This window comes from Zalophus californianus, chromosome 17 (genome assembly GCF_009762305.2).
Source record: "Zalophus californianus isolate mZalCal1 chromosome 17, mZalCal1.pri.v2, whole genome shotgun sequence".
NCBI lineage: Eukaryota > Metazoa > Chordata > Mammalia > Carnivora > Otariidae > Zalophus > Zalophus californianus.
Genome location: NC_045611.1, coordinates 51,125,925 through 51,145,458, shown reverse-complemented (window position 1 = coordinate 51,145,458; position 19,534 = coordinate 51,125,925). Strand labels below are relative to the sequence as shown.

Below are 19,534 nucleotides of genomic sequence, written 5' to 3'. Positions count from 1 at the left end.
GGAGCCCCGTTTGAGAGTGGGCCAGATTTCCATTTATCTTCTCTTGCTGGTCTGTGACGCCTCCTCCTCCAAGGGCTTCCTGCTTCTGCAATATCACCCCTCCCCCACACCCAACCTATAGGTTCGGGGAGGCATTGGCTTGCCTACGGTCACAAAGAAAATAAGTGTGGCCACGCCAGGAGCCAAACCCAGCCTTGATTCCTGAGCCCTTTCCACGCAAGTGGCTCACAGCACCCCTGGGGGGGTGAACATTCATGACCCGCGTCTCCCAGGTGCAAAGCAGAGGTTCAGAGAGGCAGGGTCACCACGGCCCAAGTTCCCAATGGGAGAAACTGGCAGCGCTGGGTTTTGACCCCAGGCCTCTCCCGCCCCAGAGCCCGTGGTCCCAAAAGCTGGGTGCACACACCCAGGGGGTGTGCGAGACAAGTCACTGAGATGAGCCAGGTAGACAAAAACCTCTAGGTTTATTTTAAATTTTAAAATGGGATAATTTAAGCCTCATCACTAATATACAGAATGATAGTAGTACCTGTATATAACTTATAAATAAATACACATATTCAGGATACTTGCCCAAACACCATTTACTCTCGGGTGCATGATCACAAAAGGAAGGCCGCCATGGCTTCACCTGCTAAGTGCTGCGGCCTCCCGGGGCCCTCCCTCTCATGTTGCGTTACTAGAGCGGGGCAGAGTACCCAACTCCAGTGTGGGCTCCAGCCTGACTGTCTGGGTTCGAGTCCCTGCTCTGTCACTTCCTAAGCCGTCTGACCATGGGCAAGTGACTTTACCATTCCCGCCTCAGTGTGCTCACTTGTAAAATAGAAATGATAGCAGCTCCCTCCCGCCTCAGAGGGTTGAGGTGAGAGATTGATCAGTTAACCCGTGTCCAACACCGAGAGGGACGCCGGGCACACGGTACGTGCTGAGTAATGTGAGCTAGGGTTGCTGTTTATCCCGCCGTGCAAGTGGGCCAACAGGTGCGGAGCATTACAATGAGGTAACGCAGTTAACGTGGAGTGAGTCTGGCATCCAGAGCTCGGTTCCTAACCACAGCTGCAGCTCAGGGCTGAGCCTGTTTCCTCCTCTGTAAGATGGGGTTAAGAGCAGCATGCATCTCACAGGGCTCTCCCAGGAAGCAAGGAGGTCGCATTCTGGAAGAAGGGAGATAGTCATCTTGTCCCTCTAGGTACGGGGGATTAGAGAGACCAAAGGCTCTCTAACGGGAACGGGGAGTTCCGGGCTTGCTCGGGCCTTGGCCCCAGAGCAGGACAAAGGCGCCCTCTAGTGGCGGAAGCAACCCCAGCAACCAAGTGTCCTGCGGGCTCTTTGCGAGCGAGACACTGCGAGGGCACTCACTGAATCCTGGAGGAAAGTGATGCGCACCCAGAAACTGGGACACTCTCCCAGGCCGGCCCCACTAGTAAGAGGTAGAGCCGGGGTTTTAATCGCGGTAGTCCAGCCGCAGAACGTACACTTTTTCCTCTTTATAAAACTGTCCGTGCTCTAAATAAAACCCAAGCTCTTGGAAATCTTGGGCAGGGCAGGTCTTCGAAGTCCAGGCCCGTCCCCGGCCCGCCCACCAAATGCCAGCGGCGCCAAAGCAAAGGGCAGCTCCCCGCGCATGAGTGTTCTTCAGACCCCAGGAGCGGGCGCTGGAGCTTCAGCTGCTTCCCGCCAAACTCAGGAGTGCCGGGTTGGGGTACTCGGGGTTCTCGATGACCCCAGGGCCGAACTTGAGCTCCAGGAAGCGACGGTAGTTGTTAGGCGCCTGCGCCACGAAGCCAGCGAAGGACAGGGGCACGAGAGGCTGCAGGAAGTGTTCGGGGAATTCGACATCCTGCCGGTGGTCCAGCCACGTGTCCTTGGTCATGACTCCGTTGCGGGGGTAGAAAGGCCACAGGTCCACGTGCAGGTGGTTGCTCTCGCTGTACTGCACGCGGAAGAAGTCGCCCTCTACGGCCTTCTCCCACACGAAGCCGCGCTCGTCCACCACCGAGCCCGCCTCGGCCCCCCGCAGCTGCTCGCAGTTGCCCACGTCCTCCAGGTAGATGCCCAGGTCCACGTCGTAGTCCCACGGGATGATGTCCCCGTGGCGGGCGGCCCCGAGCAGCGAGCCGCCCTCCAGCCAGTAGCGCACGCCCGCCGCCTCCAGCACGCCCACCACGTAGCGGGCGGTCTCGCGCAGCGCGCGCAGGCAGCACGGGGGCGTCCAGCGCTCCTCGTAGAGGTAGGCCGGCGTGTCGCCCACCACCGTCCCGAAGCAGCGCGGGGTCTCCTTGCTGCAACCGAACCACTCGAGGCGCCCACCCTCCCCGCTCACCAGGCGGATGCCCAGCGAGCGCAGCAGCGCCGCCCGCCGCGTGCGCCCCTCGCGCTCCGCCTTCCAGCGCGCGTGGGCCGTGGCCAGGGGGGGCTGGCGCGCAGCGCCGAACTGGAGGTCCAGCAGCTGCACCGCCCAGCCGCGCAGGGCCGTCTGCAGGAAGAGGCCGGTGCCCACCGGCCGGGCCAGGGGCGCCGACAGGTTGAAGAGGTCGCGGGCGCGCAGGAGCACCACGGCGTCTCCGTCCAGGGCGTCGCAGCGGGGCGCGGAGGGCGCGGGGCCGTAGCGGGCCGTCCACTCCCGCAGGCTGACGTTCAGGGCCAGGCACCGGGCAGGGTTGGCCGAGGCGACGGGGGCGGCCACCAGGCGTGCCCCTCCCGCCCGGAGCACCTCCACCATGCGCTCCAGCTGGCCCGGTGCCTCGGCCCTCGCCCCGTCGGGCACCAGGGCCACGAATTCGGTGGCCACATAGGTCTCGGGGCGCGAGGCCGCGGCGGTCCGGTCCAGGGCAGGCTGGAGCAGCGCCAGGCGAACGTTGGGAATGCGGGGCAGGGCCAGGGGCGGGTAGGGGAGCGTGTCGGCGGCCACCACCACGGGCTGCGCTGCGTCCTGTTGCAAGAAGGAGTCCACCAGCTCAGGCACCGCGTTGTCAAAGGCCTCGAACTCCCGCACCAGGACGGTGACGCGGGGGCCGGCAGCCCCTCCACGGCGGGGACCCCGGGCCCGGGAGTTCCTGGGCTGGTGCTGCAGCCATGAGACATAGAAGAGGACCAGGAGGTTGAGTGTGATGGCGGCTGCCAGGGCAGCCTGGCAGCGGGTGAGACGCATGGGGCCAAAGTCGGGCCCTAGCTGGGCTTCCAGGGCATCCTGGGGAGGGGAGAACGAAAGACGAGGCTGGAGCTGGTTGTCAGAAGCCTCCTACCCCCCCACCCCCTTCCATCCTCAGCGCTGCCCTTCTTTCCCAGCCCTTTCTCTGTTTGGTTTCAGCTGTCCCACCCTAGCCCACCACTCTACGGCATTTCTGCGTGGGGACAGGTCTGTATCCGCCCACTGGGTAGGTTCTGAGCTTGTTTCAATCCCTGCTGGGTCCCTAGTTCCACCCAGCACAGAGCCTGGTGCTCAGAAAAGGTTTTATCAAATGTTTCACCTTCCCTTCTTCCTTGTTCAATCGCAACTAATCTTTATCCTTTTCTTTGGCGACTTCTCATTCAGGTTTGGGTTCAGTTATAAATGTCCCACTCCATTCCCAGGCCCAGCTTGCACCTTCTGCTCCACCATTCCCTCCTCCAGGAAGCTCCCGCCCCCGATCTGTCTCTCCTGTCCCTCTCACACTCTGGCCCTGGCTCCCGGGTGAGGCTGCTGCCTCAGCATTGGCCCGCCAAGCCCCTCCCCCACTGTCCCCTTCTCACTTCCTCAAATCCTGTGCCATCTGGCCATCTCTTTCCCGATGGTCAGCCAGATCGATTTGGTTTTGCAAGAGAAGCTAGAAGTGTTTTCTTAAGTCACAACTGTCCCAATTTTTAATATTGACCACTACTTAAAAAAACAAACACAAAGCAATTTTACCATATGTGTTAACTAGAATTTAAAACCTTAAATTAAAAAATAAAAACAAAAATACTTTGCTAAGTTCTATCAAATAATAAAAGGATAAAAATAAAATTTTTTTTTTTTTTTTTTAAGGGGAGTGGAGGGGCGCCTGGGTGGCTCAGTCGTTAAGTGTCTGCCTTCGGCTCAGGTCATGATCCCAGGGTCCTGGGATCGAGCCCTACCTCCGGCTCCCTGCTCCGCGGCAAGCCTGCTTCTCCCTCTCCCACTCCCCCTGCTTGTGTTCCCTCTCTCGCTGTGTCTCTCTCTGTCAAAAAAATAAAATCTTAAAAATAAAAAAATAAAAGGGGAGTGGGTAGTCTCTTTTGATGAGCAGCTGTGGGCCATAGGACACACCCACCCTTCACTCATCCCCGCACTCCTAAGCAACCCCCAGATGGCGCTGTCTCACTGTCCCCATCACAACGGGAAGCTAGCTCGGCTGGTCTCCAGTACTCCTACAACACGCTAACTCACTCTCTGGGCTCTGAGCAAATAAATACTCAAAAAAAATTTCCCCAGGAAGGATTTCCATAGGTTTCTACTGCTCCCAGAAAGGGGGACATCAGAGACCCAGCTAATCTTCCTACCTCCTAAATACTTCTGACCACAGCTCCCCCTTCAACCCTGGTCCACCCAGATCCCGGCTCAGCCTCCCCTGGTCTCCTGACCAACTCTGCTCCTCATGGCCGCCAGAGGGGTCTTCATAAAGCACAAACCTGACCTCTCCCTCCCTGCTCAGAACCTGCCATGGCTACCCAGTACCGTGAGGAAAAAGTTTAAGTTTCTTACAACCTCCCACAAGACCTTGGGTGACCTTGGGTCTCTTGCTGGCCCACCAGTCCAGCTCCATCTCCTGCCATGTGTCAAACTCTGCCTAAGCCACCTTGGACTTTTCCTCCAACAGATGTTATTTCTAGGCCTTTGTACATTCTGTTCTTTCAGCTTAGAAGATTCTCTTCCTGAACACCCCTTCTCCCCATGCCTCTTTTCTCCTCGAGAACTCCTACTTATGCTTTAGGTCTCAGCTCTGATGCCTCCTCCCCCCAGGAAGCCCTCCCTGAACCCCAGGCTGGGTCAGAAGTCCTCTGTGGGCTCTTGAAGCCCCTGGGCTCCCCATCCCAGCCCTGCTCGTTCTGGTTGGGCATCATCCGGGGATGGGTCTGTCTCCCCTACGAGACTGTGAGACCCGGGAGGGTAAAGCCAGGGCTTCCTCGATCACGTCTGTGTTCCTGGCACACGGGTGGGTACTGAAAGTGCACTTGGTGGAAAATTGATGCCCAAGGACAGGGTTCTCCGAATCTATAAGGCCTCAGTTTCCTGAAGTCAAACTCTGTACTGTGGCTCGGGGCCCTGGGTCCTGCCTCCTCGCTCGCTTTCTCTCTCCTACCAGGAATGCTCTCCTCCCCGTCTTTACCCATCCCAGGCCTGCTTGCCCTTCTCTGACCCAACTCGGTTGGCATTTAAGAATCTGAGTTGCACTTTAAGAGCAACTTCTTAATCTTTAAAACCTTGGAATCGCCTTCTGGACCTTAGATTGATTCTTCCTTCCTTCAGTTCTTCCCTTTCTGTGGAACCCCTACAATACGCCAGGCACTGTTCTAGGCACTGGGGACCCAACAGCGGACACACAGCACACAGTGACAAACAACAACTCTGACCTCACATTACCGTGGGTGGGGGGAGGAACCTTTGGAACCATAGAATCTTCGGGGTCTTAAAAATCTTAGACTCTCAGAGCTTATGTACACAGAAGCACAGGAGACCACTGACAGTTCTAGAATCTTCTAAAGATTCTATAGAGACCATCTTCCTGCTCTGCCCTCATTCTCCACCCCCCACCCCCAGTCTGTTCCCCACTCTGCGCCCAGAGGGATCTTGTGAAAACTCAAATTAGATCCTGTCTTGCCTCTGCTCAAATCCTTCTGTGGCTTACAACTCACTCAAAGGAAAAGCCAAAGTCTTCACATAAGGCCCCATGTGATCCCCCAGCCTCTCCCACTGACTCGTCAGCTCCAGCCACATACTGGCCACCAAACACCAGTCTTCAAATACGCCCAGGGGACTTCAGCCAAAGTACCGGCTATTCCCTCTGCCTGGACACTCTCCCCCAGGTATCTGCACGGCTCCTCCCTCATGGCCCTTGGGTCTCTGCTCAGATGTCACCTGTCCAGCGAGCCCTTTCTTTGGCCACTCTTTTTTCAAAACGTATCTCCCTATCACCCACATATTTCCTGTGCCCCATCCCTGCGTTTTTCTCCCCTAGTCATGATCACGTAGATTTTACTTATTATTTTGTTCCTTGCTGTGTGCTCAGAGCGCAGCTCAGTGCCTGGCACATAGCATGTGCTCAGTAAACGTGTGCAGCCTGAATGACTGACTCCAGTTGTTCAGACGGGGAAACTGTGGCTCAGAGACAGAAAGGACGCAGGGAGAACCTCCCAGGCCCTGGCTCTCGGCATGCTCTGTCTGGCTGACTCTGGGCCATGAGGTGCCCAGCAGGAGAGAGGACAGAAATCGGGTCTTCAGAGACCAGTGGCTACGATAGCCAGACCAGCAGGTGAGGGGCCCAGAGAAGAAAGAGAAAGGAATCATCCAGTACCCTGACACGGTTGGTCTTGACTTCCCCAACTATAAGGGCTCAAGACTCCTTTATCGAGGCAAAGGGTATGAAGTGATGATTCTGAAGGTCTGAATGTTCTGTGTTTCTCTGAATCACAATACGATGATAGTATCAATAATTCTAGCTGCTCATGATATGCCAGATACCTTCCTAAGCACTTTGCTTAAGTTCCCTTGTTTAATTTTCATGTTGTGATAACATTTAAAGATGAGGAAGAAGCAGCACAGAGAAGTGAAGTCACTCATTCAAGGCCACACAGCTGGGAAATGGTGGACCCCGGATCTGACCCACAACACTGGCTCTAGAGTCATGTTTTCAACCAATAAGTTCTGCTGACTCTCTTGGGTCCACTCAGACAGCCCAGCTCGCCGTCCACCTTCAGTGAGCATTCTGCGGCCCTAACCTGACGGGTGCTTTTCAAAGCTGAATACGGCACATCACTTAATGAATTCAACCCATTAACTCAACAGACAGATGTTTACTGAGTAACGTCTGTGCCAGACCCTGTGTTCTGGGGACAGGGAAAGATCGAAGCGGTCACTGGGCAGGCCCTCCAGAGGTAGGAAGACAAAAACCACACACAGAACTTACAGACAGGTCAGGAAACCAGCGGGGGGTGTGAGAGAGAAAAGGTGGTCAGGGGAGAAGAGGACAGTTAGGCTGAGACTTTGTCTCTCCATTCCTCACAGAACACAATGTAAGTGGATCCAGATTCACTTTAGGCCTAGGTTCACCCAGCCTGAGCTCTGCTCTGGACTGGGCCTCAGCTGCTGCATCGGTGGAATGGGAATGTGACAGGCAAAGAAGATGAACAATATGCGCGAAGGGCCGTTTCCACAGGAGTGCTGGTGACACTGAGGAACTTCTTACCTCCTCGGGTGCTGCAGGACCTCCGGGTGGGCGGTTCCAGCCCAGCTCAGCTGCACTGCTGAGGGAACGAGAACCAGAAAACCCCAAATCAGCCAATTTTGCACAGTAGAGTATGATTTCACCTTACCTACAAAAGTGGCAATGAGAAGGTCAGAGAATCCTTTACTTTTTGAAGTTCTATAAGCTCAGGCACCACCTGGGGTATCTCAGGAATGGGTGGGAAGGATGTCAGTTATCATAGCAACCTATAACCATCCCTTTCTTATAAATGAATGTGTCCAGAAAGGTGGGGCTAGAAGTGACCAAAGCTGTTACCATGACAACCTCTTCCCTAGACCTACTCCATCCTGAGACACAATCTTAAAACTGTCTCCTACCTTGGTGGGCCTGGTTCTTAGGGTCACGGGAAGGGGGACTGTCCTTGTTACCATAGTAACCAGGGGTTGGCCTTGCCTGTTTCCACCTCCTGGTCCAGGCCCTGTAACCATAGCAACAACTCCTCAGCAGAGCATCTTCTCTAAATAAAAACACCTGGTTGGTTTGGTCCATGGACCTCCCACGATGGGGGGGGGGGAACGGTTACCATGGTAATGCCAACTAGGTGGCTAGGGGGAGGGGTTGGGAAAGAGGTGTTCTCTCAGCAATCAGTGTCCTTGGGGCTGGGGTCCTTTCTACCTGAGTGCTAGGTGAGGTTGCCATAGTAACCAAATGAAGGTAGAGGCAGAAGGACCACCAGGGACTTAGGTTACCTTAGCAATCTCCTCCTGGTGCAGAGACAGGAGAGGTTTGGGGCTCCATAACCACAAAGGGGGGACGGTTCCAGGCTGGGGAAGGGTTACCATGACTACCGACCTGGACCAGGAATCAGAGAGCACGGGGCCATTGCTGAAACCACCCCTGGTGGTCGCCTTTTCTCTCAGAGGGACAGTGTCAAGGAGAGTGACGTTTGGGTCTGGAGGGGGTTAGAATTTTTCTTTGCGGCGAAGCAGGAGGAGAGGGGCAGAAAGCGGCTCCTTCCAAAGTCCCGCTCTTCCCAGGCGCGACCCTCGGGCTGGGCCCGGGTCTCAGCGCTCCTCAGGGCGCGCATCTCCGCCCCGCCCCTTCCCTCCCCCCCGCACGCGCGCGCGCGCGCGCGCTTCCGGGGTCGACCCGGGTGGGCGAGGCGCGCGCCCGGCCTCGTTCCCATCACCGGCCCCCCCCCCACCCGGCCCCCGCCGAGCGCGCGCGCGGGCGGGGTGGGGGGGGGGGGGTGGCGGTGGTACGGCCGCGCAGGCGCGCGAGGCACAGCGGGCGCGCGGGCCGGCCCCGGGGCCTCCATGATGGAGGAGCGAGCGGCCGCCTCGGTCGCCGCCGCCGCCTCCTCCTGCCGCCCGCTGGGCTCCGGCGCGGGCCCCGGCCCGACGGGGGCAGCCCCGCCCTCTGCCCCTGCCCCGGGGCCCGGCCCGGCTGGTAAGGGAGGCGGCGGCGGAGGCAGCCCTGGGCCTACGGCGGGGCCCGAGCCCCTGAGCCTGCCCGGGATCCTGCACTTTATCCAGCACGAGTGGGCGCGCTTCGAAGCGGAGAAGGCCCGCTGGGAGGCCGAGCGCGCCGAGCTGCAGGTAAGCGCCGCCCCGGGACCCCCGACCCCCCGCCCGGCCCGGCCCGGCCCGGCCTCACCCGCCGCCGCCGTCGCCGCCATCTTGGAGCAATGGCCGCCGGGACGGCCGGGGGGGGGGGCGGGAGGGGACCGCGACCGGCCCGGAGACGGAGTGAGGGGCCGTCCGAGGGGGGTCCTGAGGGCACCTGGCGGCTCGAGGAGGGAGGGGGGCCCCGGGGCGGGAGGGTCCGACCGGGCCCGGCCGAGAGGAGGGGTTCAGGGGACCGGAACCGGCTGGGAGCTGGTGTGGGAGTGAGCCGACCGGCAGACGGGTTCCCTGGAGAGGGACCTCGGGCCCTGAGGGGAGCCCAGGAGAACTCAGCGGAGAGTGGTGGGAGGAGTTGGGGGGGTCTCGTTGAGAGTGAGCAAAAGCCCGAAAGGTGCCGCTGGGTTCCCACCCCCGTCCCCGACCAGATGAGGGTTGGAGGTGGAACTTGATGGGCTTCGGGTGGGAGAGGGGGCGTCGGGAGAACTTGGGAGCCGCCGAGGGCGAGAGTGAGTCGAACGGGGAACTGGCCTGAGTGGGGAGAGGAAGTCAGGGAGCCTGGGACCGGGTGTGTTCCAGAGCATTTGGACCGGGGCGGGGGGGGCGGGATGAAAGGTGCCTGTATGAGGACTCGCGATGAGAAGAGGGCCTCGGGGGGTCCCAGGAGGAAAATGTGTGCCCTCCCCCTAAGGACGAAACTTTGGGGACCCCGGTATGTGTGACTGTCGAGTGTAGGGTGGGGTGCCGGGAGTGGAAGCATGGACAGGGTCAGGACTTGCTCTAGGAGCCTGTATGTAAGAGCTGCAGAGCGGAAACTCCAGTTTGGGGGATGTGGAGGAGTACGGCGGGCAATGGTCTTGAGATGGGAGGTGTGTATAGGATGTCAGGTGGAGAACCCTGGACCGGAGTGCGCTGGAGTCCAGCGTGGAGATAAGGGGACCTGGGATGGAGACAGGAGGACACGGGGGGCGGGGGTACCTGGAAGGTGGCAGGGGGAGGATTTGGCAGAGCAGGCAGTGTTGAAGAAGCGTCTCGGAAGGACTCTGGGAGGAGATGTGTTTGTGGAAGTTTCCCATGGTTTGTGGAGTAGCTTGGGAGAGGAGTGTGCTTTGGGATGATGTTTGTTAGAGCCTGAGGAGTTGGGCTGGGTTTCGTGACCTTGAGAAGTGTGGGTCTGTTTGTGGAGTGTCTGGAGGATGGGGCATCAGAGTTGTGAGGATTTGAAGGGATCCAGGGATGGGCCACAAGGACTCTGTGGGTTCCTGGGCTGTGGTGTAATTAGCAGAAGCCGGTATCTACTTCTAGCAGTCCAATTTTCCCCTTCTGGTTCACGGTTTCCTGTCTAGTTGATATGGGGACCCCCCAAATAAATAACCGATGAGAATTTTGTCCAGAGGGTGAATGAAGAGCATTCTATAATCGCCCCCCCTCCCCCCCCCGCCACTAGGGATCTTAGCTGTGTGGTAGCTGAGGCTTGGCATTGAGGTGGGAGAGGAATCCTTATGTAAGCACCCCTCACTTTTGTGTTCAGCTCTGTTTCCGGAGCTCTTTCCCAGCATACATCTGGCTAGATCTCAATACTCCATTATGGAGACGGGGCAGGTGTCATTGCTCTCACTCAGCAGCAATGACGGTAGCTGCTGTTTATTGAGCATATATGAGGTGCTAAGCACTGTATGTAGCACTTTAGATACGTGGTATCATTTAATACTTGCAACATTCTGGGAGGGCCAGTGATTCTATTCCCCCACCCTGGCTTTTTGAGAAAAGAATGGGAAGAGGAAAGGGAGGTCCTGAGGGAGAGACAGTCCGTGATTGATCTAAGATCACAGCCTGTGGGTAGCAGGGCTGGTCTGTGGGCTTTTAAAAGCCCATGCTCTGTATCTCTCTGCTGCCCAGTACAGACGAGGAAGATCTTCCACCGAAGCCCAGTGGCCTCCTTAGGACCAGCCAAGCAGTCGTAAGCAGACCTGGGATTGAATCTTGGTCTCTGGGACTTCACACTCCAGTTCACCCCACAGCACCCACCGTGCCACCTTCTCGTCCTTGAGACCGGCGGGAGAAAAGTTGTGTGTTTATGCACTCACCTAGTGGCCCTTGGAGTTGGAGAGGAACTTGTGGAGAGCCCCTGGTTAGGCTCTCCCATGTCTAGGCTGTGGCATCACTTACTGTGAACTTTTGTTTCTCTTGTTCTGGCACAGTAGTAAAAACGCAAACGTGTCAGAAGTGTGTGTGTGAGAGTGAAAAGGGAACCCCCCCATCCCCTTCCTGCTCTTCTCTGCAACTGTTCCTGCGAGAAAAGTAGTTCAGCTCTGTGTGTGTAAAACGTGAGGTCACACACGAATCGTTTCGTGACTTTCTAACACCCGTGCCTTGGTGTTCCTTTCCTGTCCGGACAGAGAACTTTCATATTATTTTTGATAACTGCATTCCGCTGGATGTTTATACCGTAGCTTCTTTAGTTGACCCGTGTTGACAGACTTTTAGCTTCTTTCCTAGAACCTCCCCCACCCTCCGTCAGAAACGGCCGCAGTGATTATCTTTATATTCCCTGTGAGTATAAAGCGGAATAGGTGGGTGCAATGGTAGAACAGCTATGTTTATGAAACGGCGATCTGTTCAAATTGCCCCCATGGTTCCACACACCCCCTTCAGCGGCACCTCAGTTTACACACCTTTGCTCAAACACTTACCGCTTAACAGAGGTGTGACTTCTCTTGTGAGATCCTTGAAGGCCTGGCCCGTGTCAGACTTCTGTGAGGAACCCTGCATACCTTTTCTCCAAATCGCGGAGTACAGCTGCTCGGGGCATAGGACCTGCTGTGATGTCACCGTGCTCAGTGAGGGCATGGGGGGGATGGTAGAACAGGCAGCCCCTCCTGAGGTCCTGCCGGGAGGTACCCAGAGATCGGAGCAGGGAGGTGGCGTAGATGCCATCTGACAATAAGCAGGACTTTGTCAGATGGGGGATTCCGAGAAGCAGGCAGTGTGGTTTCTGCCCTTCAGAAACTTCCAGGCTGACAGAGGAGGCTAGTTTGCGCAAGAGGCTGCAGAGAACTGTGCACACTCACACGCAAGTGGAGTTACTTGATTGTGTAACTCTGCTCGAAGCACCGTGGCTCTGCTCGAAGCACCGTGATCTTTGGAATGTAAGAAAGCATAAAATATTTAAATGAAAATGGAAGTTACGATCATAAGTATTTCTGATTTTATAGATAACGTATGTTGTGCATTTAAGGTCCATCAACAGAGGATAAACACAAAAGGTCACGGGGCGCCTGGGTGGCTCAGTCGTTGGGCGTCTGTCTTCAGCTCGGGTCATGGTCCCGGGGTCTTGGGATCGAGCCCCGCATCGGGCTCCCTGCCGGGCGGGAGGCCTGTTTCTCCCTCTCCCACTCCCCGTGCTTGTGTTCCGTCTCTCGCTGTGTCTCTCTCTGTCAATATTTAATGAAATCTTAAAAAATAATAATAAAAACACAAAAGGTCACATACAAACCCTATATAGTTTATAGATTTGTGGCACTTTGGGGGAGGGGAGCTCCCCGAGGACAGGAGGAACCTCTCGGGGGAGTCTCAGCTGGATGTTCATGGAGAAGCAGCGATAGGGAGATGTGGGGAGCGTGGTGGCAGCAGAGAAGGTGTGGAACTGGCCCCTCCCCGCTGCCAGCCTCCTGAGGGGCTCGGAGGCATCCAGTGGGGAGGCATCCCTGCCAGGAGTCCTGGCTCTGGGCAAGGAGGAGTGCAGGAGATACAGGGCTAGGTGGGTCCAGAAGGGAAACAGGACTGGCGACCGGGACAGAAAGGTCAGCACAGGATACCGAGAAGCATCCATCAGCCTCGGGGAGGACCGAGATTGCTCAGGCTCCTTGGGAAGCCCTTCCAGTGCCACCTGGCTGGAGAGAGGGAGCAGCCGCCGGAGAGGCGGCAGCGGCGTCTGGGCACAGTTCTGGGGGGGGTGTGTTCTAACAGTCTGGCCAGGGGGAGTGGTGGTGGGTGGGTATGGTGGGTAGAGAACTTCCAGGTCCTGGGCTTACCTGCCAGCCCACCAGGGCACTCACAGATCAGGCGGTGCTGGCTGCTGGCATTTTCGGTGGTAGGAGGGACCGGCCGCCAACACTTCCTCTTTCAGTGGGATTCCACTGAGTTGGTTCACTTCAACCACATGTTTCTGGTTCTCTCTTTTCCCTTCTTTGCCAGGGGAGCTGAGAAGGGGACAACAGAGCAGAGTGGGCCGAGTCAGGTTCTCGCACCATAATTAGGAGAAGAGAGATCGGGGCTTGCTGTGGTGAAAGCAAGGAGATAAAGGGGCCCAGCCCAGCAAGTGTGAGGGCCTTGTATGTTTGACTTTCTCCCCACAGACTGAGTCACCTGTGTTATCAGTCCTGCCTCCTTATTACTGCAAATCCACTAACCCAGCCCCCCTTCCTCGTCTGGGTCACTGACATTTCTCCCTGGGATTTCTGGGACTGCCTCCTGTGACTGGCCTTTAGCTTTGTGGGCATCCCACCCCCCCAACCCCCCAGCCATCAGTTCTCTGCAACATAGCTGGAATTGTCTTTGTAACATGCGCTGATTACATCTCTCCTTTTCTTAAAACCCTTCTGTGGCTTCCCCTGTGCTCTTAGGACAACGTTCAAACTCCATCTTGGTCTGCGGTTCTGTCTCGGGCCTACAAGCCTCTCTGCCTTTCCTCGCTAACCCTGTTACACGTTCTCATGCAGCTGTACTGGCCTTTTTAGCGTACCGTAAGCCTGCCATGCAGCTCTTGTCTCTGTCCTCTGCCAGCAGCACATGCCACTCCCCTGGCCACCTTCTAACAGCCTTCAGGTCTTGACTGAACTGTGCTGCTTAACCTCCAGGAGCAGGTTGGGTGTCCCTTCTCCCATAACACCCTTTGCTTCCTCACCATGTCTAGTCATGCCGTATGTTGGTTGTCTATGCTCCTGCTTGTCTCCTGCGCCATACTGAGAGCTCTGTGGGGCCAGGAACCACTCATCTTCTCCATTACTGGCCAGTGCCTCACGCAGGACCTGGTTGTCCAGGCAGTCACCAGTGCTGGATGTCGAATGGACATAGTGTTCAGCAGGCTGTACCGGCGCTGGGAAGTAGAAGGCTCGTTACAGAAGCCCCAGAGGGTAGGGAGGACAGTGAGGAGGTAGTAACTGGGGGCTTATGTTTGGTGATTGAGCTTTTCTTCTCCACCTCTCCCTCCACCTTCTAACGTGACTGGACAGGGTGGATTTGGGTGAAAAAGGACAGCAATTCAGACTGCAAAGATGGTGACCACCTGCGAGTCTGCCTGTCTGGCCTTAGGTATTTATGTGTGTATGTGTTGCTTTAAAGTGTAGAGAGAGGGCGCCTGGGTGGCTCAGTCTGTTAAGCATCTGCCTTCAGCTCCTGTCATAATCCCAGGGTTTTGGGATTGAGGCCCGCATCAGGTTCCTTCCTCAGCAGGGATCCTGCTTCTCTCTCTGCTTGTGTGATCTCTCTCTCTCTCTAACAAATAAATAAATAAAATATTTTTTTAAAAATAAGCCAGTCAGGGGTGCCTGGGTGGCTCAGTTGGTTAAGCGACTGCCTCTGGCTCAGGTCATGATCCCAGAGTCCTGGGATCGAGTCCCACATCGGGCTCCAGGGAGCCTGCTTCTCCCTCTTACCTGCTCCCCTCTCATGCTGTTTCTCTCTCTCTCTCTCTTTTTCTCTCAAATAAATAAATAAAATCTTTAAAAATTAAAAAAGTAATAAAGTGTAGAGAGAGAAAAGTGTTCAGAAGGGGGGAAAAGTCCATTCCCTCAGTGGACAGGTGGGTTCCCCCCCCCCCCCACAGCATACCTGGTGACATATAGTGATCTGTTCATTATTTTTCCCACACCCCCTTCTGGAACGTGCACTCCATCTTGTTCAGTGCTGCGTCCTTTATCTGCACCTGTACCTGATACACAGTTGGGGCTCAGTAAATATTGGTGTCGTAAATGAACGAACGCATGATACTTTCGTCTTGCATCAATGCACGTATATTCTTTTTTATTTTCTCAAAGGAAGCCTACATTGCAGTTATGCCTGTAGGCTGCGTCCCCGGAAGTGGACCTGTCAGGACAAAGGGAGTGTGCATTTAACTTCTTTATAGATATGGCCGAATTGCCCTCCGGGAAGTGTGCATCAATGTATGACCCCACCAGAAGTATATGAGTGCCCATTTCCCGGCCAGAGCCAGGCATTAATTAGCACATGCTCAGTTCTCAGCTAACCTGAGGGAGAGACCTGGTCCCTGGAGCAGGACCGAGGCCATAGTAGGCTTGTGAGCACAGAGCTGTGCCACACTCCGAAGTGCCCGGGCAGGTAGGTCCTCTGGGCCCTTCAAGCCTCAAGGAGAGGGAGAGAGTGTGGATGGGCATCTGAGAGGCTGCCAAAAACCTAGAGTCTTAGAGCCGGGCTTTGAGAATGGGCACGGCCTGGAAAAGGTGTCTGTGGCCAGACCCCGGGGCTTCTTGGAGTCATTGAAGTTCTCCAACAAGCACATGATGTTTGGGGATTGGCTCCAGGAAGATGCAGCTGCCTGTAGGGGCAGAAGGCCTGTAAGCCACGGACATCTCTGCTCGATGGGGCTTGGGTCTTAAAGAACTGGGCCCGTTTCAGCATTGCGGAAGAACGGACCGGGAGAATAAAAATAATAAGAAGTAGGAGCTGGCATTTATTAGCCCTTCTTCTGTGCTAGGCCTCGGACTGAGAAGAACTTAACACATGAGGGGCAGGCACTCTCGTGAGCCCCATTTTCTAGAAGGGGAAATGGAGGCTCAGAGAAGGCCGATGACCTGCCTAAGATCATGCAGCAAGTAAGTGGCCGAACCCGGCCTGGAGCTCAGGCTGTCCCAGCCTGTAACAGTGGAGCACTTGGGGAGAAGCCAGGGTTGAGCCCTGCTCTCAGGGCTTTGGCACAGGACTTCTGGAACATGGTCAGGGGCCAGGATCCTGCCTCGAAGGCCGTTGGCCCAGTGTCTCCAAAAGACCTGTTGACAGACCAGAGCAGACTGGGGTAGCCCATGCCAGCAGACGGTGTGAAGTGGTTGGCAGGGGCCCTGGGTAATGTCTGTGGCATGTCTCGCTCACCCTGGGCAGACTCCGGTGGGACGCTTGGTCCCCGCGGTGGGGGGTGGGTGGTAAAGCTTTTGCATTGGAGCGGGAGCTGAGCTGAGCCACCCACTCTTGTCCCTAAGCTCCCGAAGTAGCTTCCTACGCCTCCCAGAGACAGATGCTCTGGTAGAAATAGTGAGACACCACCTCCACCAGCAACCTAGGGGACAGCACCTGCCTCAGGGTGGGGGAGAAGGAGCCCGGGGCTCTTCGTGCCTACCTCCCCCACCTTCATCCCTGATCTGACTTCTCCCCAAAAGGCAGGGGCCAAGTTACCCATTTTAATTTTAAGGGTTAAGGACTCCTCCTCAGCTCTTTCATGGTGTGTCACATGGCAGGGGACTCTGGAAACAGATCCAGCATGCCCTGTCACTGCTCCATTAAACCCTGGCTCAGTGTCTTCACGCCTGAAGAAGTGGCTGCTGCATGTCATTGTGGGGGTGGGGGTGGGGGCTGGAGCTGATCGTCCTTGCATGAGTGAGGGACACACATCAGTGAGCCTGAGCCCTGCTGTCTTCCTGTTCCCTTCTGTCCCCCCAGGCTCAGGTGGCTTTCCTCCAGGGAGAAAGGAAAGGGCAAGAGAATCTCAAGACAGACCTGGTGCGGCGGATCAAGATGTTGGAATATGCGCTGAAGCAGGAAAGGTGAGCACTGCTATCCTGGGCCCAGCCTTCTGAAGAGTCAGGCCCGAACGGGCGGGTGAGGAGGCCGGCCACAGTGCCTTCCAGCCCAGGGAGGTTTGGAATCCGGCGTTCTCTTCCCCATTGCCCAATACTGTGTGATTCTAGCGCAGGGAGACAGAACGAGACATGGTAGGTGGGGTTCAGGATTAGCACTAGTAACAATATTCATAATGATGGTGGCCCCCACTGTATGCTCATTGCCTCATTGACCCCTTCCAGTCACCTCATGGGTACAGGGTGAGGCTTCCAGAGGGGAAGGACTTCTTCAGGGACTCCTGGAGCTGGGTAGCACCACAGTCTGCCTGACTCCAAAGAGTGGGTTCTTCATAATGCCGTGTGTGGCCTCTTCCACCAGGGTGGCTTCCTAAAGGTGGAGTGAGGTGGGGGTGGGGAGGGGGCTCAGCTTCCGCGGTCAGGGAGTGGACTGTGGGAGGCCCTGGGGTCTGGGATCCCTGAGGTGAGTGCTGGCCCTGTCTACTCCTCTGTATCTGTCATCCGTTAATCATTTGCTCTTCTAGGGCCAAATACCATAAATTGAAGTTTGGGACGGACCTGAACCCAGGGGAGAAGAAATCAGAACCAGCAGAACAAGGTGCCCACCTGCAGATCCGCCCGGCTTGCCCACCCCCCGAAACGGAGCTCAGTGTGGTGGAGTTGCGTGGAGTTGGGCCACCTCTTTCTTACTTTGCTCCACAGAAAGCAGACTTGCCTGGGGGGCTGGGGAGGGCTTGAACTTCACTCTCAGTGCCCTCTTTGTGGGCTGCTCTGCAGGGCCCCTGAGTGGGGAGGGGGCTGGATTTCGGTGAAGAAGGCCAGTCCTGCCTTCTGTTCCTCTGTGACACAGACAGACACTGTCCCTAATATTCCAAGCTCCTTGTTCACCAACAAGTAGGTAGGGCAGGTGTTCCAGGTAGAGGGACACGTGTACGGGAGTTTGGCGATGTGAAAGAGGGGACGAGGAGTTACTGGGTGTGACTGGAACAGGTGGTGTGGGACAGTGGAGGTGAGGGGCCGGGTGACCCATCAAGGCTGTCAGGGCTGGGTTAACAGTGATGTTGTTGTTTACATCAGACCCCTCCCACCAGGACTGGAGTCCTAGAGGGCAGGGGTCTTTGTAGCCTGGGCACCTAGCCAGCTGCCTAGTAGATGCCCAGTAAGTAGTTGATGAATACAATAGATGATCTCATTTAATCCTCTCAAGAATCCCGAGAGCTAGGTGCTACTATCATTAACTGATTTTCTCGGAAGAGGAAGCTGGGGCTCAGAGAGGTAAACCAACCTGCTCGAAGTCACACAGCTGGTGAGCGGCAGAGCCGGACTTGAAGTATGGAGTCTGGCTCTGCCTGCTGTCTCACAGCGGGGCCAGCTTCCCATGTGGCAAAGTAACATAAGTAGATGGGAGTCTGCAGGGCGTCTAGGGGGTGGTCTGGGGAATGACCCCAGGAAAGTGGAGGGCGTGGAGGGGTGAGGGTAGGTTTCAGATGCCCTCAGGCAGGGACTCGGCAGGACGTGTGACAGTGACCAGTAGTGACTGAGGAGGGTTTGAGGGTGAGGAAGGTGGAGGAGGTGATGGGTACGTGGCACTGCCCTAAGACAGTCTGCCTCCTTTGTCTCCACTCTCCAGTCTCCAATGGCCCTGTGGAGTCGGTCACCCTGGAGAACAGCCCGCTGGTGTGGAAGGAGGGGCGGCAGCTTCTCCGACAGTGAGTGTGCAGGACGGGGGTGCTGGGCTGGAGTGGGGAGAGGGACACGTTTGGCTCGGGAGATAAGCCTGAAGACTCCGCAGTCCTTCCCGTCCCCGCTGGGGGTGGGACACTGGACTGTCAGGATCCCTGCTGGTCACGCTGTGGGTGGAACCAAGCCTGGGAGGGAGGGAAGACTTGCTGCAAGAGGCAGAAGGGGGGCGGGGCGCTCCTTTTGGGATGTGACCCCAGATATCGCTGCCTTTAAAAAAAAAAAAGGGTAACGTTATGTTTTACTATTAAAGAGATTAGTGTGTTTTTAGAAAACTCACGAAATATAGGGAAACACACACACACACACACACATATAAAATCACTCATAATTCCACCACCCAAGGAATCTCATGCTCCTGTAAGCATTTTGGCGACTCTGGTGGGGCTCTGTGTGTGTGTTTTATAAAAGCAGGCACTCCCCTCCTCCCGTATTTTCTACTGCATTGTTTTTGTGTTGTGGACATCCTTCCATATAAATTAGTTAGGTTGCATCATCTTAAGAGCCGTATGATTGTCTGTCACACAGATAACCATCACTTTCCATAGCCAGTCACTTCTTGTACATTTCCGTCGAAGATGGGTCTGTAGCGTGACAAGCATCAGGCAGATATTTGTCCCTATTCCCGACTTCCTTAAGCCGGATGTCCGGAAGCTTGCTTGCTCACAGTGTGTGCCAGCAATAACGACAAAACGGTTCTTGTAGGCAGCACCTTCCCAGGTGCCTGTTACGTGCCCCTGTACCCACATTGATGCCGGGTGTAAATTCTATGCGGTAAATAAACTACCAGTACTCCCCTAGCAGAAAGGCAGGTAGGGCGTGTGTTGGTGGAAGACAACACAGCTGATAAGTAAGTGAGGGGTCTGAGATGTGACCCCAGAGCCCAAGCTCTTCATCACCGTGCTCCCCTGCCTGCCCTCGGGTGGGGCGGGGGCCTCGGCCACAGGCGGGCGTGGGGGAT

General features: G+C 56.2%; 2 protein-coding genes across 9 annotated transcripts in view; one reads left to right on the top strand and one right to left on the bottom strand.

Annotated features, from left to right (window-relative positions):
• Positions 1–445: 445 nt before the first annotated feature.
• Positions 446–12,284, bottom strand: LOC113935526 (fukutin related protein). Of its 6 annotated transcripts, XM_027617554.2 has the most exons (4): positions 9,060–9,132; positions 8,153–8,255; positions 7,404–7,461; positions 446–3,190 (listed from the first exon to the last, which is right to left on the bottom strand). In XM_027617554.2, the coding sequence occupies exon 4, from the start codon at positions 3,149–3,151 to the stop codon at positions 1,664–1,666; it is 1,488 nt and encodes a 495-aa protein (XP_027473355.1). In that variant the 5' UTR covers positions 3,152–3,190; positions 7,404–7,461; positions 8,153–8,255; positions 9,060–9,132; the 3' UTR covers positions 446–1,663. The 6 variants fall into 6 exon arrangements, with proteins under 6 accessions (XP_027473355.1, XP_027473354.1, XP_027473353.1 ...); XM_027617553.2 differs by lacking the exons at positions 8,153–8,255; positions 9,060–9,132 and adding an exon at positions 11,719–12,284; XM_027617552.1 differs by lacking the exon at positions 8,153–8,255 and having other exon boundaries at positions 9,060–9,082.
• The window catches only part of STRN4 (striatin 4), a 26,044-nt gene continuing 15,205 nt past the window's right edge, over positions 8,696–19,534 (top strand). For 2 of the 3 annotated variants that reach the window (XM_027617549.2, XM_027617548.2), the window contains exons 1-4: positions 8,696–9,001; positions 16,697–16,800; positions 17,358–17,431; positions 18,464–18,542. In XM_027617549.2, the coding sequence (XP_027473350.1) occupies positions 8,720–9,001; positions 16,697–16,800; positions 17,358–17,431; positions 18,464–18,542 (539 nt within the window). In that variant the 5' untranslated portion in view covers positions 8,696–8,719. Of the gene's footprint in view, positions 9,002–15,834; positions 15,859–16,696; positions 16,801–17,357; positions 17,432–18,463; positions 18,543–19,534 lie in introns of those variants that run through there. The other variant, XM_027617550.2, reaches the window with a different exon arrangement.

What these genes read in the sequence shown, in the direction of transcription:
- LOC113935526 (XM_027617553.2), bottom strand. Translation starts at nt 3,151, where the DNA reads ATGCGTCTCACCCGCTGCCAGGCTGCCCTGGCAGCCGCCATCACACTC.